Raw genomic sequence first — 17,634 nt, forward strand, 5'->3', positions numbered from 1 at the left:
GTGAAGGTGCCCCTGGCCTGCCCGTGTGAACACTCACCAGGAAGACCAGGCAGTGCAGGAACAGTGTGTAGAAGAAGCTGATGGTGCGTGCCATCTTGTTGGAGAGAACCAGACGCCCCTGGGAGGAAGGAAAGGGTGAGTGGGGATGGGGCCGGCCTCACCCACCCCTGCAGGGCTACCTGGGCTTCACAGAAAGGGCCTTAGGGTGGCAAGGGGAAGGAAGGGGCAGGAAGCTGGGTCTCCCATTCTACCATTATGGGTGAGAGACAAGGGCTGCTGTAATTCATTTTTTTTTTTTTTTTCCTGAGACGGAGTCTCACTCTGTCGCCCAGGTTGGAATGCAGTGGTACTATCTTGGCTCACTGCAAGCTCCGCCTCCCGGGTTCACACCATTCTCCTGCCTCAGCCTCCAAGTAGCTGGGACTACAGGCGCTGCCACCATGCCCGGCTAATTTTTTGTATTTTTACTAGAGATGGGGTTTCACCATGTTGGCCAGGCTGGTCTCGAACTCCAGACCTCAGGTGATCCGCCCGCCTCGGCCTTCCAAAGTGCTGGGATTACAGGCGTGAGCCACCGTGCCCGGCAACTGGAATTCTTTAACAAAAATGTTTTTGAGACAAGGTTGCCCAGGCTGGAATGTAGTGGTCATAGCTCACTGCAGCCTTGACTTTCTAGGTTCAAGTGATCCTCATCCATCGGCCTCCTGAGTAGCTGGGACTACAGGGACTCGCTGGGACTACAGCACACCATCGCGCCTGGCTAATTTTAGTTTTTGTAGAGACAGGGTCTTACTGTGTTGCCCAGGCTGGTCTCGAACTCCTGGGCTCAAGCAATCCTCCCGCCTCCTAAAGTGCTGGGATGACAGGTGTGGGCCACCAGGCCTGACTCTAGGCTGCAGGAATTCTGAGGAATGGCCCCCCTGCAGCCCAGTTCAGAACCTACTGCTATGAACCATGCTCTCAGAGGATCTGCCTGGGAAGGGGAGAGACCCTGTCCCAGATCACACAGCCACTCTTGGCAGGGCAGGCGGCTCCTCCAGCCTGGGCTGCAGGGCAGGTGAAGAGGTGGCTGGAGACAGAGGCTCAGGCCTGTCCGGGGAGGGGGCGGGTAGGCGCAGGGACTCACCATGCTGAGGGTGGCCTTGTCCCAGGGACTCAGACTCAGGTACTTCCTCTGCCGCTCCTGTACAGGGAGGGACAATCAGGAAAGGACCCCAAAGGACCTCACAGACCCTGGCTTGTGGCAGAGAGCGGGGCCTGGCCAGCCACAGGTCACCCTGTCTCGCTGTTCTTGCAGACCTCCAGGGGGCTGCCGGGGTGCTGCCAGGGGCTTCCCTGGGTGCAGTCGACTCAGTGTGACATTCTGGACTCCCCTGACATCTGTGAGAGCCCCTCCCCGCCTCTGCAGCCGCCCATTCTGCCCACGGGAAAGTTTTCCACGGGCAGAGCTTCTGCAGTCTGGGTGAGGGAGGGGAGTTGTAGGGTGGGGTCACCACCATGGATCGCTGGGAGCTGTAACTGGCTCTTCATTGTCTGCCTGTCCCCCAAATACACTACAGGTTAACCCAGCCACTGCCACACACCCTCAGGTAGCCATCGGCAGGTGTTCCTGAATGGGCGCTGGGCCCACACTGCACCGAAGCGGTGGGGAGGCTGTCTGGGGGGACTCCTGGCCTGAGGGGCCAGGGTGTGCAGCGCTGGTGTGGCCAGGCTGGCCGAGAGCACCCAGACGAGGGCAGCTGGAGGGGGGCCAGGGAAGGCCGAGTGCTCAGGGATGGGGGCCAGGTGATGGGGGGACCCCTGGACTTCCCTGGGCTGATGCCCCTTCCCTCCCCTGCCCAGGCTGGGCTCACGAACCCGCTTGCTGAAGGAGGAAAAGGGGTCCAGGCGCTCCTCGTACTGGGACGAGTACCGCAGCTCCGTGTCATCACTGCTGCTGCCCTGCACAGACCGGGAGGGGAAGAGACCCAGTCAGTGCCCTGGGGCCCAGTGGGAAGGGCAGGAGCCCAGGGGAGCCTCAGTTTCCTCATCTGCAAAAAGGGAGGTGGGGGAGGGAGCCCTAGATCCCAGAGGTGGGAGGAGAGGGTGCCGGGGTGACAATGTGAATATGGCAGGCGCCTCCCGCCAGAGGGGCATGGAGCTACCCATGAGGTCAGGGCCACAGCGCATCTGGGCACGGATGGGAAACTGAGGCCCAGGCAGGACCGGGCGCAGGTGCAGGAAGGTGGGCCTCCTGGGATTGTGGGGGTAGAAGTGGGGGCAGGCAGGCACCTGGGAGAGGAGACTCCCCCCTCCTCAGCTGGCCACCCAGAGCCAGGCTGGTTTGCAGGGTCTGAGTGCCCTCTGGTGGCCGAGGAGTGGCTCTGATGGGTGGGGACAGGGCTGGTGGCTGCTGGGCCCCAGAGGGAGAGGGAGAGGTGAATCCGTGCCTTACTATGCCCCAAGCTCTCCTGTCACTCACAGAAAGGGTTTCCTGGCACGGGGTGGGGGGCTGCGAGAAGACACGCACAGGCCTCCCTAGCCCAGGAGAACTCGGCAAGTGAGTTTTTGATCCACTCTCTTCGTTGCTTTTTGGAGTGTGTACCAAATTCTGTTTACATTTTTTTTTTATGCTTGCTTTATTTATTTATTTATTTATTTATTTATTTATTTATTTATTTATTTGAGACAGAGTTTAGCTCTGTCACCCAGGCTGGAGTGCAATGGCGTGATCTCGGCTCACTGCAACCTCCACCTCTCAGGTTCAAGCGATTCTCCTGTCTTAGCTGTCTGAGTAGCTGAGATTACAGGTGCATGACACCACACCCAGCTAATTTTTGTAGTTTTAGTAGAGATGGGGTTTCACTATGTTGGCCAGGCTGGTCTGGAACTCCTGACCTCAAGTGATACGCTCGCCTCAGCCTCCCAAACTGCTGAGATTACGGGGATGAGCCACCACGCCTGGCCTATTTATATTTATTTTTTGGAGGCAGGGTCTTGCTCTGTCACCTGGGCTGGAGTGCAGTGGCTGGATCTCAGCTGACTGCAGCCTCTATCTCCTGGTCTCACGTGATCCTCCCACCTCAGCCTCCTGAGTAGCGGGGACCACAGGCACGTGCCAAGATGCCTGGCTAATTTTTGTATTTTTAGTAGAGATGAGGTTTCCCTATGTTGGCCAGGCTGGTCTCAAACTCCACCCCCCTCAGCCTCCCACAGTGGCATGAGCCACTGTGCCCTGCCTTTCTGGCTAGTTTTTTTTTTTTTTTTTGAGATGGAGTTTTGCTGTTGTTGCCCAGGCTGGAGTGCAGTGGCGGTACGATCTTGGCTCACTGCAACCTCCACCTCCCGGGTTCCAGTGATTCTCCTGCCTCAGCCTCCTGAGTAGCTGGGACTACGGGCGTGCGCCACCATGCCCGGCTATTTTTTTTTTTATTTTTAGTAGAGACGGGGTTTCACCGTGTTGGCCAGCTGGTCTAGAACTTCTGAGCTCAGGCAATACTCCTGCCTCTGCCTCCCACAGTGCTGGGATGACAGGCGTGAGGCACCACGCCTGGCCCTTCTGGCTAGTTTTTATGAATGAATCTGGATGGGGCTCCACTCTATGGGCTTCTCCCAGCTTAGGGAGGGCAGCTAGCGGGCAGGTGGGTGGGTGGGTGGGGAGATGTCGGAAGGTCTCAGGGGGCCTCTGGGGCCCAGTGCTGCCCAGCAGGTCTTGGCCCCTGACCCTCCCACCTCGAGCCCTGATCGGCCTCTCTCCCTGCCTGGTCCACCTGAAGCTGAGGCCAGGGGAGGGCCCTCACCCGGCCAGGGTAGCTCTGCAGGAACTTGATCTTCTCAAAGAGCTTGATGTTGTCAGCGCGCAGGCTGTCCAGCTTGCTCTGCAGGGCCTGGAGGGTGTGCTGGGCCAGGCGGTTCTCCTGTGGGGGGAGGGGCAAAAAGCGGGGTGGGGGAGGGGCCTCCGTGCTGGCACAGGTGCTGCTCTGTCTACCTGGAGCAAAGCCCCTTCTGTGCCCACAGCCTTCTCCTTGACCTGCCTGACTCTGTAAAGCTGCCCCTTCCCCCACTGTGGCCCCACCCCGGGCAGAAGTCAGGGATCTTGGGTCAGGTTTCTTCCTATGTATTACGTTGATGCAAATGTACTCGTGGTTTTTGTCCTTAGAAGTAACGGCAAACACCACGATTACATTTGCATCAACCTTAATACATGACAGAGCAAGACCCTGTCTATGTATTTTATTTTATTTTTTATTTTTATTATTGTTATTTTTTTGATACGGAGTTTCGCTATTGTTGCCCAGGCTGGAGCTCAATGATGTCATCAATCTCAGCTCACTGCAACCTCCGCCTCCTGGGTTCAAGCGATTCTCCTGCCTCAGCCTCCCAAGTAGCTGGGATTACAGGTGTGTGCCACCACGCCTGGCTAGATTTTTTGTATTTAGTAAAGACAGGGTTTTACCATTTTGGTCAGGCTGATCTTGAACTCCTGATCTCAGGTGATCCACCCACCTCTGCCTCCCAAAGCGTTGGGATTATAGGCGTGAGCCACTGCGCCTGGCCCCTGTCTATATATTTTAGAGACAGGGTCTTGCTCTATCACCCAGGCTAGAATAAAGTGGCATGACCAGAGCTCACTGCAGCCTCAGCCTTGTGACTCAAGCGATCCTCCCACCTCAGCCTCCCAGGTAGCTGGGACTATAGGCTCACACCACCATGCCCCACTACTTTTTTATTTTTGCAGAGACGGGGTCTCACTGCATTGCCCAGACTGGTCTCAGACTCCTGGGCTCAAGCAATCCTCCCACTTCAACCTCCCAAAGTGCTGGGATTACAGGCATGAGCCACGATGCCTGGTCAGATTTCTTCATACTTTTTTTTTTGTCATTGGTATTAGCTTTTTAAAGACTATTATTGAGATATAATACCCATAACATAAACATCAGCATTTCAAAGTGTACATTTCGGTCATATGTATTCACAATGTTATGCAACCATCCATCCCCACTACCTAATTCCAGAACATTTAAAATCACGCCAATAAGAAACCTCAAATCTGCCAGCAGTCACTCCCCATTTCCTCCTCCCCTATTGCCTGGCAATCAGCAGTTTCGTTTCTGTCTCATGGATTTGCCTGTACTGGATGTTTCATATACACGGAATCACACACTACGTGGTTTTAATATTTGCCAATCTAAAGGCAAGGTGAAATGGAATCTCATGTTTCAACTTATTCAAATGCTTGAATAAGTATTTCTTTCATACTATTCAAAATTCAAGCAGTGGCCAGCGCGGTGGCTCATGCCTATAACCCCAGCATTTTAGGAGGCTGAGGTGGGCAGATTACCTGAGGTCAGGAGTTCAAGACCAGCCTTGCCAACATGGAGAAACCCTGTCTCTACTAAAAATACAAAAATTAGCTGGGTGTGATGGCGGGCACCTGTAATCCCAGCTAGCCGGAAGGCTGAGGCAGAAGAATCGCTTGAACCGGGGAGGTAGAGGTTGCAGTGAGCGCGGATTGTGCCCCCGCACTCCAGCCTGGGCAACAGAACAAGACTCCATCTCAAAAAACAAAAACAAGGCCAGGCGCGGTGGCTCACGCCTGTAATTCCAGCTCTCAGAGAGGCAGAGGTGGGAGGATAGCTTGAGCCCAGGAGTTCGAGACTTGCCTGGGTAATATAGTGAGACTCTGTTCTCCACAAAAAGGAAGAAGAAGAAGAAGAAAAAAAAGACAAAAACAAAAACAAACACAGCCAAAACTTGAGCAGTACAAAAAAGTATACGGCAGTATGGTGCTTCCTTTAAAAACATTAAACATAGAATTACCATAGGATCCAGTAATTCCGCTTCTGGGTAGATACCCAAAAGAATTGGAGGCAGGGACTTGGAGAGAGATTTGTACACCCACGTTCACAGCAGAATTATTCGCCACAGCCAAAAGGTGGAAGCAACATAAATGAATAGGTGAATGGATAAACAAAATGTGGTCTATATGCACAATGAAATATTATTCTGCCTTAAAAAGGAAGGAAATTTATTTGTTTATTTATTTATTTATTTATTTATTTATTTATTTATTTATTTATTTTGAGATGGAGTTTTGCTCTGTCACACAGGCTGGAGTGCAGTGGCGTGATCTTGTTGGCTCACTGCAACTTCTACCTCCTGGGTTCAAGCGATCCTCCTGCGTCAGCCTCCCAAGTAGCTGGGACTACAGGTGCCCGCCACCATGCCCGGCTAATTTTTGTATTTTTAGTAGAGAGGGGGTTTCTACCTGACCATGTTGGTCAGGCTGGTCTCTTTTTTTTTTTTTTTTTTGAGACGGAGTCTCGCTCTGTCACCCAGGCTGGAGTGCAGTGGCCGGATCTCAGCTCACTGCAAGCTCCGCCTCCCGGGTTCACGCCATTCTCCTGCCTCAGCCTCCCGAGTAGCTGGGACTACAGGCGCCCGCCACTGCGCCCGGCTAATTTTTTCTATTTTTAGTAGAGACAGGGTTTCACCATGGTCTCGATCTCCTGACCTTGTGATCCGCCCGCCTCGGCCTCCCAAAGTGCTGGGATTACAGGCGTGAGCCACCGCGCCCGGCCCCGGCTAGTTTTTTGTATTTTTTAGTAGAGACGGGGTTTCACCATGTTAACCAGGATGGTCTCGATCTCCTGACCTCGTGATCCGCCCATCTCGGCCTCCCAAAGTGCTGGGATTACAGGCTTGAGCCACCGCGCCCGGCCGGTCAGGCTGGTCTCAAACCCCCGACCTCAAGTGATCCGCTTGCCTCAGCCTCCCAAAGTATTGGGATTACAGGCGTGAGCCACCGCGCCCGGCGCACCCTGCATTCTTCTTTTTGTTTGATTTGAGACGGAGTCTCGCTCTGTCGCCCAGGCTGGAGTGCAGTGGCGCGATCTTGGCTGCCGGTAAGCTCTGCTTCCCAGGTTCACGCCATTCTCCTGCTTCAGTCTCCCGAATAGCTGTGACCACTGATGCCCGCTACCATGCCTGGCTAATTTTGTTTTGTTTTGTTTTGTTTTGTTTTGTTTTGTTTTTGAGATGGAGTCTTGCTCTGTTGCCCAGGCTGGAGTACAGGGGCGTGATCTCAGCTCACTGCAAGCTCCGCCTCCTGGGTTCACGCCATTCTCCTGCCTCAGCCTCCTGTGTAGCTGGGACTACAGGCGCCCGCCACCTCGCCCAGATAATTATTTTGTATTTTTAGTAGAGACGGGGTTTCACCATGTTAGTCAGGATGGTCTTGATCTCCTGACCTCGTGATCCACCCACCTCGGTCTCCCAAAGTGCTGGGATTACAGGCGTGAGCCACTGTGCCTGGCCAATTTTTTGTATTTTTAGTAGAGACAGGGTTTTACCGTGTTAGCCAGCATGGTCACCCTGCATTCTTGCAGTGCCACTGCCTGGCTTAAATCCTTCCTTGGTGCCCCTCCCTGCAGATTGAAGGCCACGCCTCCCAGCCTGGCAGGAGTGCACTCACCTGGCGACTTGTTTCATCTTGTTTCCTGCAGCCCTGGAATGATCTATGCTTCCTTCTGGCTCACTGCCCCCCCTGTCTCCTCTACTGTGAGCGTCTGAGTCTTCTTTCAAAGCCCGGTGTGGCATGACCTCCTCCAGGAAGCCCTCCCTGACTGCACAGAACAAATCTCTTCCCCATGAAGTTTACAGTCTGTGCTGCATCTCTCTCCTAAAAGCCTGTGTGTTCCCCACTGTGTCCTTGGGCCCAAGGAGCATTGGGGAGAGAAGGATGTGACTCACGGCCTCAAGTTCCTGGTTCCGGGCACGGAAGCGCTCCCTCTGGCTGGAGATGATAGAAAGCAGTGAATCCACCTGGCCCTCTGGGAGGGCGCCGCTGGCTGGTGCCGCAGGTCCTAGTAGGTAGAGGAAGGTGTCTTGGGGTGGCAGGAGGCGGAACCCAGCAGGGGGCCCTTTGGGGTGGGTCCCCCAGCCCTGGGGGATTTCTGACCAAATGCCATGGGGTAGAAGCCACATGGTATCTGACCCCCTGGTGCTGGGCAGGTCGGCGAAAGGAAGGGGACAGCCAGGGGAACCGGGGAGTGTGAGAATGGATGGCAGGGGCTGGCCTGACAATAAGAACCCTAGAGAAGGGCCCAGCTCCCCCGTCTGCTCTGTCAGAGGGCCAGGCCCAGAACTCCCCTCCCAGTCACTCTGTCCTTGAAGCTGAGACCCTTGCAGCTGTCAGACTAGGCCTATAGCCCCTGGGGAAGCAAAGGGCAGGAGGGGAACTGGGGACGCATGGGCACACCCCCAGTATTCTGGTCCAGCAGCCTCAGGTTCTGTCCTCAATACCCAAGGAGGTTGCCTTCCCCCCTCCCCATGGACCTCCAGCTGCACTTCAGCAGTGAGGCCTGGCTGACCACCACTCACCAGCCTTTCACAGGCCACTGGGAGGGCCGAAGGGTCAGGACCCCAAGATGGGGGGTGTCAGGCTAAGATCCAGAAAGGCAGGTTGGAGGCTCATTCACCTTTTTGTTTTTTAGAGACAGGGTCTTGGTCTGTCACCCGGGCTGGAGTACAGTGGCACCGTCATAGCTCACTGCAGCCTCCAGTTCCTGGGTTCAGGCGATCCTCCCACCTCAGCCTCTAGAATAGCTGGGACTACAGGTGTGCGCCACCACACCTGGCCTTATCTGACCCTTCAAAGGTTGCTGCTGCATTGCAGGCGTGGGGGCCTGACCTTCTTAAAGGAAGGGATTGATCTTTGGGGATCTGGGTTCTCAGGTGGTATCACCTGTCTCCTCTTCCCGCCTCCTCCCTCCTCCCATGGGTCAGGCCTCTCCTTACCGTAGAATAGGGCAGTGGCCTCTTTGATGGGCTCCGGAATCTTCTCCAGGCGGTGCTCGGCAGCACCCTGCAGATGACAGGAAGCGATGAGGTGCGTCCACACAGTGGGCATGGAATATTCCCTTTCAGCATGGCCAAGGCAAATGGCAGGGTGGCTGTGGCAAGGAGTGGGTGGGACTGTCCAGGGTGCAGGCTGGCTGCAGGAAGGCCCGGACCTGGACACATGGCGTGGGCTACCAAAGAGACGGCTGGGCCCCGAGTCACTCCTGAGGCCAGAGTTCAGCAGCAGTGGGGCTCTCCTTGCGACCACTGAGCTTTGACGTGCATCAGACACTTGGCCTCCCTGGCCCTGCAACCAGCCTGCCTCATGACCTGGGGAAGCCCAGACTTCTCTCCCGGAGTCCCATCGTGGCCTCTATAGAAGGGGAGGTGGGCGAGGAGATGCCCTCCCTGGGCTCTTTATGCCCCAGCCTGCTGTGATCTCTAGGCTCCAGGTTCTTTAGCTGGGAGATGGGTACATGGTCCTGGCCTTGCCTCTGCCTCTGCTCTCAGGGCAATGCCTGAGAGGGGCCTCTGTGCTACTGCTAGGAAGTCCTGCGGCCTCTGCCCCATGGCCTGTCACCCCAAATCGGGGGCAGGGTGGTATTCATGGAGTAAGCAGGGAGAACCCAATGGTTTTAGGTGACAGCCCTTCTGGGTTGTCACCAGCTGCCTGATACACAGGCTTATCTGGGAAGTCAGCGTTTGCAGAGGCTAAAATAACCCTGGGCAGGCAGTGAGGCTGGCACGGGGCAGGGGGGTGGGCTCACCTCGGCATCGGGCCGCTGGATGGACTGAATGATGCTTAGGTCCTGCTCCAGGCGGGCGATCAGCTCTCTCTGCTCAGTGGCTGTGGCCACAGCCTCAGTGACACGGACCTGCAGCTCCGCACAGCGTCCTGTGGCCAAAGGAAGACATGGCCATCAGAGGGAGCCTGGTGGGACCCTTGGTGCCCTCCCCTGGTTCTGCCTCTCCAACCCACGGTCTGGAAGCAGGGCCGCCTGGATGCTGTGAGAGTGCTGGTTATTCCCTCCCAACTCACCTCTGCCTAGAGGACCCCGTTAGACCTAGGGTCTCCTCCAGGAAGCCCTCCCTGACTATCAGAGGCACTCCTGGCCCCAAGCACTCTCTGGATTGTTGAAATCCTCTGGGTAGGAGAAGGAACTCAAGTCAGGGATTAGGAGAAACCAGTGCAACGTGGCTCTGCCCACAGCCGTCTGGGGCGCCCTGGCCATCGTCTTTCCCTCTCTGGGCCTCACTTTGCTTGTCATGCAGGGGCAAGGAGGCTCAAGTTGGTTCCATAGCTGATGTTCTGAGATAATGTCCAGTGGGAAGCCGACGGGTAGGAGAGGCAGAGAAAGCCGTGGGGGGTGCAGAGAGGGTGCGTAGGGTCCCACCTCTGGGTTGACAGCAGAGGTGCCTCGTCCCACCCCCAACAGAGGCTCCAGCTGCAGTGGTGGGGGCCGTGTGGTCCCCAAGGAGTCCCCCGACCCACAGCCCTGTCCGTCTCTCCCTCTTCCAGGTGCCAGGGTTGTCTTTACAACAAAGCATCCAAACTGTGACTTTTCTGCCCTGCAGGAGGGTGAGAGACGTCGGGGAAGGGCCCCAGACCCGAGCATGCATCTCCAGGCAGGACTTCAGTGACCCAGGAGCCAGGCAGCCCTGAGGGTGAGGTTTGGCCCTGTTTCTGGTTGACTGTGCGACTCAGGGCCCCTGCATCCCCCTTTCTGGTCCCAAATGGTGACATGTAACATGGTGACAACAAACCTCGTTTAGGGTGAGCTGTTGGGGCTGCAGAGAGGGAGACGGAGGCCTGAGACCCAGGACGCTGTCCTTTGGGGTAGGCTGCACAGCCGCCAGGGGGCACTGTGGCCTCGGAAATGCACAAAGGCTGCAGGCTGTGGGCAGTGCCAGGGAAATGGTGTGTGCGGCCCTCTCGGTGGACTTGTCCCTGACTGCGCGGCCCACTGACTGGCTGTCATACCCGCCCTGGCTGGGCTCAGCATCCTGGCAACCCAGTCTCACCCCAACATGCTCCTGGGTTCCCTGCACACCAAGCCCTTATAGATGAGTGACAAAAGACGGTTCACATTTTACAGTCGAAGAACAGAGGCTTTCCAACCTGGCACCAAACCCAAGGCATCCACCCCCAGCTCTGTCTAAGCCCTTGTCCACACCAGAGTCTCGCCTCGTTCAGGCCCCGAAGGGATTTCTTATTTTATTTTGTTTTTTTGAGACAGAGTCTCACTCAGTCACCCAGGCTGGAGTGCAGTGGCTCCATCTCGGCTCACTGCAACCTCCGCCTCTAAGGTTCAAGCAATTCTTCTGCCTTAGCCTCCTGAGTAGCTGGGATTACAGGCACCTGCCACCACGCCCAGCTAAGTTTTGTATTTTTAGTAGAGAACAGATTTTGCCATGTTGTCCAGGTTGGTCTCGAACTCCCAACCTCAAGTGATCTGCCCGCCTCAACCTCCCAAAGTGTTGGGATTACAGGCGTGAGCCACCACGCCGGGCCTCCAAATAGATTTGTTCCTTCACACTTTCACTGAGCCCCTGGGTACCTGGCAGGAAGGTGGTGCCTGCGGAAGTGAGGAGGGGATGAGGGAAGAGGCAGGACCTGAGGGCAGGACCTGGCCTTGGAGGGAGGACTGTCAGGGGCAGGGTTGGGGCTGGCCGTGGGTCACCTGCAGGGACTTTAAGGAGACCCCAAATGGAGGGGTCCAGACAGACGACAAATGCCATGCCCTCCTGGCCTGGGTGCAGAGTTCTTGGGCCCTGGCCTGTGGGATGGGATGGCAGATCTGGCCACGCATGCTTAGGAGGGGAGGTGGACAGCAGCTATGAGATGTAGGGAGAGGAAACCACCAGAAAGCTAATGGGGCCTTGGGTCACATTAATAGAGGTGAAGGGCCTAGACCAAGGGAGGGGATTCTTCAGTTTGGTCACAAACAAGAGCACATCCAAGAACTGTGCTGGGACTGATCCCATGGGGACAGACTCCTGGAATAAAAAGAGGGCGTTAAGCCCCAACAAGGCTGAGGGAAGCCACATCCCACCTTAGGGATGAGGGCCTGGGGGACAGAGAGACAGGGCTGAGATGGGGAACCTTTGCAGAGGTGACTTTTGCCCAGCCAGAGTGAGGCCTCCTTGTCCTCCTTGTCCCTGGAGGTGTGTCCTGGCAAGAGGGGTGGATAAAAAGCGGCTGAGATGATTCCTTGCAATGCCTGTTTTATCTGCCTCCAGTCTGTGGCCACCTCAGTGTGGTCTTGGTCAGGTCGCAGGGCCTGCAGCTCCCAGCGCCGTCCGTAGGCACTGGGGAGATGATGGGGTGCGTGGGCCTGGTCCCTGTGCACTTGTTCCTGTGCCTGCTCCTGCAGGGGAGGGCACATGGTCCCGCTGTGCATGTATGCAACATTCTGTGCAGGTGTGAGCACCCTGGCTGCAAACCCTCTATCCTAGGCTGCCCCGGTTCCCAGCTGGTGGCCCGCTATCCTGGAAACGTCCCATGTGTTAAGCTGGCCTGGAGGCCTGGCCATTGGCGCTGCTGCAGATGCTCTGGGCATTGGGTTAGCTCCTGAGGGGATCTCGGGGTGCATGGCTGAGTGGTTGGGGGAGGCCATCGCTGAAGAGGTGGCTTTGGGCAATAGGAGCACAGGCCAGATGCACGAGCAGCAGAATTGGGGGATGGCTGCTCGTGAGGCAGAGAGAACAGGCTGGGTAAGACAGGGCAGCAGAGGCAGGCAGGCAGTGAGATTGGACGGAAGGCTCTGGGTAGAGAGGGTTGGATAAGGAACCGGAGGCTGCTGGGGACAGGATCTGGACACTGTCCCAGAGCCCAGCTGGATCCCAGCAGCAACCAGAGCTGTGCTTTGAAACTGTCACTCCACGCTGGGAGGATGCGAAGGCCAGGAGACTGACTGTGCGGGCTTCCCCGAGAGAGGGGCTTCCATTAGAGAAGGACAGGGCCTCACCGGCCACGGGAGGGCCCCCTATCCACCACCGGCTGCCTCGCCCTGCCTCCTCTGCTGGAGGCTGGAACACGCAGGTGGGGACGTTGGGGTCACATCCGCGATGACCACTTGATGTCAAGTCCAGAACTGGGCTTGCATTCTGGCCCTGCCTTTTATGAATTTCACGACCTTCGGCAAGTTCTTCAACCTCTGGAGTGCAGAGCCCTGGGGCGAGGCCACAGAAGGAGCTGGAGAGAGAGAGCTGTGGACCCCATCGCTGTGCAGAACCCAGGTGGGGAGGCCCGGGCCTGGCCCCGTGTGGGGAAAGGGGTGGGCAGCTGCCTGGCTTGGCTCCAGTATGCATGAAGTTGCTTGTGAACAGCTAAGGGCGTGTGTGTGGTGGGGGTTGGACCTGTGGACCTCAGGAGATGCAGGTTGAGGAGATCTAGGGCCCCAACAGTCAGAGCCTGGAAGAGTTTCAGGGGCTTGGAAGAAGACAGGAAGATGAGGGAAAGTTTGAAACTTCTTAGAGACTGGTTCGATGGTTGTGACTAAATGCTGTAATGAGTTAAGACTTTGGGGCTGGGCGCAATGGCTCATGCCTGTAATCCCAGCACTCTGGGAGGCCAAGTCGGGCACATCACCTGAGATCGGGAGTTTGAGACCAGCCTGGCCAACATGGTGACACCCCATCTCTACTAAAAATACCAAAAAAAAAAAAAAAAAAGCCGGGCATGGTGGCGGGTGCCTGTAGTCCCAGCTACTCAGGAGGCTGAGGCAGGAGAATCACTTGACCCCGGGAGGCGGAAGTTACAGTGAACTGAGATGGCGCCACTGCACTCCAGCCTGGGCAACAAGAGCAAAACTCCATCTCAAAAAAAAAAAAAAAAGACTTTGGGGTACTGTTGGGAAGGCATGATTGTATTTTACAATGTGAGAAGGACATGAGATTCGGGCGAGGGGGGCAGGAGTGGAATGATATAGTTTGGATATTTACCCCTGTCCACTTCTCATGTTGAAATGTAATCAAGCCAGGTGCAGTGGCTCTTGCCTATAATTCCAGCACTTTGGGAGGCTGAGGATGGAGGATCACTGGAGCCCAGGAATTCGAGACCAGTCTGGGTAACATGGAAAAACCCCGTCTCTACAAAAAACAACCCACAAAAAAATTAACTGGGTGTGGTGCTGTAGCTGTAGTCCCAGCTACTAGGAGGCTGAGATAGGAGGATCACCTGAGCCCAGGAGGCAGAGGTTGCAGTGAGCGTGATTGTGCCACTGCACTCTTGCTTGGGTGACAGAGTGAGACCTTATCTCAAAAAAGAAAAAAAGTGATTAATCCCCAGTGTTGGATGTGGGGCCTGGTTGGGGGTGTTTGGGGGACGAGGTGGGTCCCTCCTGGCGCGGTGCCATCTCTGGGATAGGGATCTGGTTAAGGAGCGTGGCACCTCCCCTACCCCCATTCTCTGTCTCTTCCTCCTGGCCTCCCCGTGTCTCACACCTGCTCCCACTTCGCCTTCTGCCATGAGTAAAGGCTCCATCACCTTCCCAGAAGCCAAACCGACGCCAGTGCCACGCTTCTGGTACAGTCTGCAGAACCATGAGCCAACGAAACCTCTTTTCTTGATAAATTACCCAGCCTCAGGTATTTCTCTACCGCAATGCAAGAATGGCTAATACAGAAAATCAGGAGTGGTGGACGAGTCCTGAGAAAGTGCTGCCATGAGTGTGGCCAGAGCCCCAGGGGATGACCCATGAAGGGGGTCCCGCAAAGACCCTGAGAAGAGGCGGCAGGAGGCAGGGGAGACACCAGGAGGATGCATGTGAAGGCACCAAGATGAGGCAGGAGGGTCAATGAATACGGAGGGTCAGGGGGTCAGAAGCTACAGAGAGGCTGAACGAGGCGAGGGCGTCGTCGTCGGGGTGGTGGGGGTGTGCAGGGCTGCAAGGCACAGCCTGATGGGGGCAGAACTGGTGGGAAGGGGTAACGTGGGCCCGAGAGGGGATCTTGAGAAGCCTGGAGTGTGTGGAGTGGACCATCGGCAACCCGGAAACCCAGGAGGGAGGGATATACTTTGTTTAGGGGAGAGAGGGATGACAGGTGACGGGTGGATAAGTGAGCATAAGACAGGGAAATGGGCTCAGAAAAGGAGTCTGTGGGGCAAGGGCCCAACACGGTCCCCTTCCCCTCAGGAAAGCCTAGGACCTCATCCTTCTGAGAACCCGGAAAGACAGCCTAGAGAGGGCACCTCACAGAGAGGAGGAGGGAATCAAAGCGTCTTTAAGGTCAAGACGTCAGGAAGGCCGGCGCTGTGGCTCACGGCTGGAATCCAGCACTTCGGGAGGCAGAGGTGGGGGCGTCGCTGGAGCTCAGGTGTTTGAGACCAGCCTGGGCAACATGGCAAAACGTCATCTCTACAGAAAAATACAAAAATTAGACAGGCATTGTGGTGTGCACCTGTGGTCCCAGCTACTCAGGAGGCTAAGGTGGGAGGATTGCTTGAGTCCAGGAGTTCGAGGCTGCAGAGAGCTGATTGCACCACTGCACCCCAGGCTGGGTGATAGAGCAAGACCCTGTCCCCCTCTGCCCCATGCCCAAAAAAAGTCTAGGCATGATTTCTGATTGCAAAAGGATTGAACGCAGAGATTTATCATAGCAAGGCCAGCGGCGTTGTACCTACAGTTTTCCTGAAGGTGTGGGGGGCCCCTGTTTCTTTTTTTTTATTTTTTTTGAGACGGAGTTTCACTCTTGTCACCTACGCTAGAGTGCAATGGTATGATTTCGGCTCACTGCAACCTCTGTCTCCCAGGTTCAAGCGATTCTCCTGCCTCAGCCTCTCAGGCATGCGCCACCATGCCTAGCTAATTTTTGTATTTTTAGTAGAGACGGTTTCACCATGTTGGCCAGGCTGGTCTCAAACTCCTGACCTCAGGTGATCCACCTGCCTCGGCCTCCCAAAGTGCTGGGATTACAGGCGTGAGCCACCACGCCCGGCCGCCCCTGTCTTATTAAATCACTTGCAGGCCAGGTAGGAATGGTGGAGACGCTTGGTGCACATGGTATCCTCTGCTAGGAGGACACTGAGGGGGGCCAAGCTGCTGCCTCATCCACCCCTCCCTGCCTCTGCACGTGTAGATCCTGCAGGTAGCCACAGGTGACCGCGGAGCCCCCCGGCCAGCTCCCCATGCCTGCAGGTGCTGGCCCCTCACCCCTACGCAGTGGGGTCTCTAGCAATGCCACCCTCTCCTGCAGCCCCAGCTCTTGCTTCCCTCTTCTACATGCATGCAAGCATGTTCTCCTAGCAGGCATGTACACATGCACACACGCCCCTTCCCTTGACCCCACTCCGGCAAAACTCCTTGAAAAAGCTGTCTCTTCTCAAGCATCTAATTCCACTCCTCCAGTTCCTCGAGCCCTTCCCATCAGACTCTGCTGCCCCCCACGCCGACTGTCCTTGCCAAGGTCCCTAATGACCTCCGCACATTGCCACGTCCTTGTTTTTCGACTCTCATCTGAGCTGCTGTGTTAGCAGCTAGTTTCCAGGTCACCGACCCTCCTGGGCCTCCTCCCCCGGCTGGCTGCTCTGTCCCTGTTTCCTTGACTGGTCCTTGCCCTCCCTGCTAAGCTTCTTGCTGCGGCTGCAGGGGGACTGTCCGCAGATGCTTCACTCTGCCTTCTCATCCGCTCTGGCCATGTGGGATGCCATTGACAAGCCGATGGCTCCCCAGTGTGGGACTCCAGTCCACGCCTCTCCTTGGATTTATCTTCTACTTGTTCTTCTACTGGAATTTCAACCTTTATGGGTCTGCATTTCAGCCTGATCCCTTCCTCCCCAAGTCTGCACTCCCCAAGCCCGAGTGTGGACCCCTGTAGCCCAGCCCCGGGAGGTGACATCTGCAGGGCTAGGCAGAGACCCCCTTCCCGGCCTGACCCAGCTCTCTGCCACCCTTCAGTGGCTCAGAACAAACCCCGGGAGGTGGCCTCATTCCTCTCCATCACTCCTGATGCTGAATCTGTCTTAAGTTTCTCTCTCTCTCCTTTTTTTTTTTTTTTTTTTTTGAGATGGAGTCTCACTCTGTCTCCCACGCTAGAGCGCAGTGGTGTGATCTCAACTCGCTGCAGCCTCCACCTCTTGCGTTCAAGAGATTCTCCTGAATCCACCAAGCCCAGCTAATTTTTGTATTTTTAGTAGAAACGGGGTTTCACCATGTTGGTCAGGCTGGTCTCGAACTCCTGGCTTGAAGTGACCCACCTGTCTCGGCCTCCCAAAGTGTTGGGATTACAGGTGTGAGCCACTGCGCCTGCCTTAAGTCTCATTTTTGGCTCTGCCTTCAAAATATCTCCAGAATCCAGTCCCTTTTTACCACTGCTGCCACCTAGTCCGAGTCATGACCACCTCTCATTGCGATGATGGCATCAGCCTCCCATTGGCCTCCCTCTGCCACCTATGATCGGGGCACCAAGCAGTGGCCAGAGAGAGCCTTTTAAAAAGTTGGTCAGGTGCAATTGGCTCATGCCTGTAATCCCAGGACTTTGGGAGGCTGAGGCAGGAAGATTGCTTGAGTCCAGGAGTTTGAGACCAGCCTGGGCAACATAGCCAGATTGTCTCTACAAAAAATAAAAATATTAGCCGTGTGTGGTGGTGCGTGCCTGTCCCTGCTACTTGGGAGGCTGAGGCAGGAGGATTGCTTGAGCCCAGGAGCTCGAGGCTGCAGTGAGCAATGATGGTGCCAGTGCCCTCCAGCCTGGGCAACAGAGTGAGACCCTGTCTGTTAAAAAAAAATAGTGACTAATCCCAGCACTTTGGGAGGCCGAGAGGGGCAGATCATGAGGTCAGGAGATCGAGACCATCCTGGCTAACACAGTGAA

At 55.9% G+C, this 17,634-nt stretch overlaps 1 protein-coding gene across 3 annotated transcripts in view; it reads right to left on the minus strand.

The window, feature by feature from the left end:
- Positions 1-17,634, minus strand: part of CUX1 (cut like homeobox 1) — a 470,594-nt gene that overhangs the window by 1,999 nt on the left and 450,961 nt on the right. For all 3 annotated transcript variants that reach the window (XM_008018447.3, XM_008018446.3, XM_008018445.3), the window contains exons 15-21: positions 9,588-9,715; positions 8,779-8,845; positions 7,732-7,844; positions 3,780-3,896; positions 1,858-1,941; positions 1,127-1,183; positions 38-118 (exon numbers count right to left, since the gene is read on the minus strand). In XM_008018447.3, the coding sequence (XP_008016638.3) occupies positions 38-118; positions 1,127-1,183; positions 1,858-1,941; positions 3,780-3,896; positions 7,732-7,844; positions 8,779-8,845; positions 9,588-9,715 (647 nt within the window). The remainder of the gene's footprint in view (positions 1-37; positions 119-1,126; positions 1,184-1,857; positions 1,942-3,779; positions 3,897-7,731; positions 7,845-8,778; positions 8,846-9,587; positions 9,716-17,634) is intronic.

This window comes from Chlorocebus sabaeus, chromosome 28, assembly GCF_047675955.1.
Source record: "Chlorocebus sabaeus isolate Y175 chromosome 28, mChlSab1.0.hap1, whole genome shotgun sequence".
Classification (NCBI taxonomy): Eukaryota; Metazoa; Chordata; class Mammalia; order Primates; family Cercopithecidae; genus Chlorocebus; species Chlorocebus sabaeus.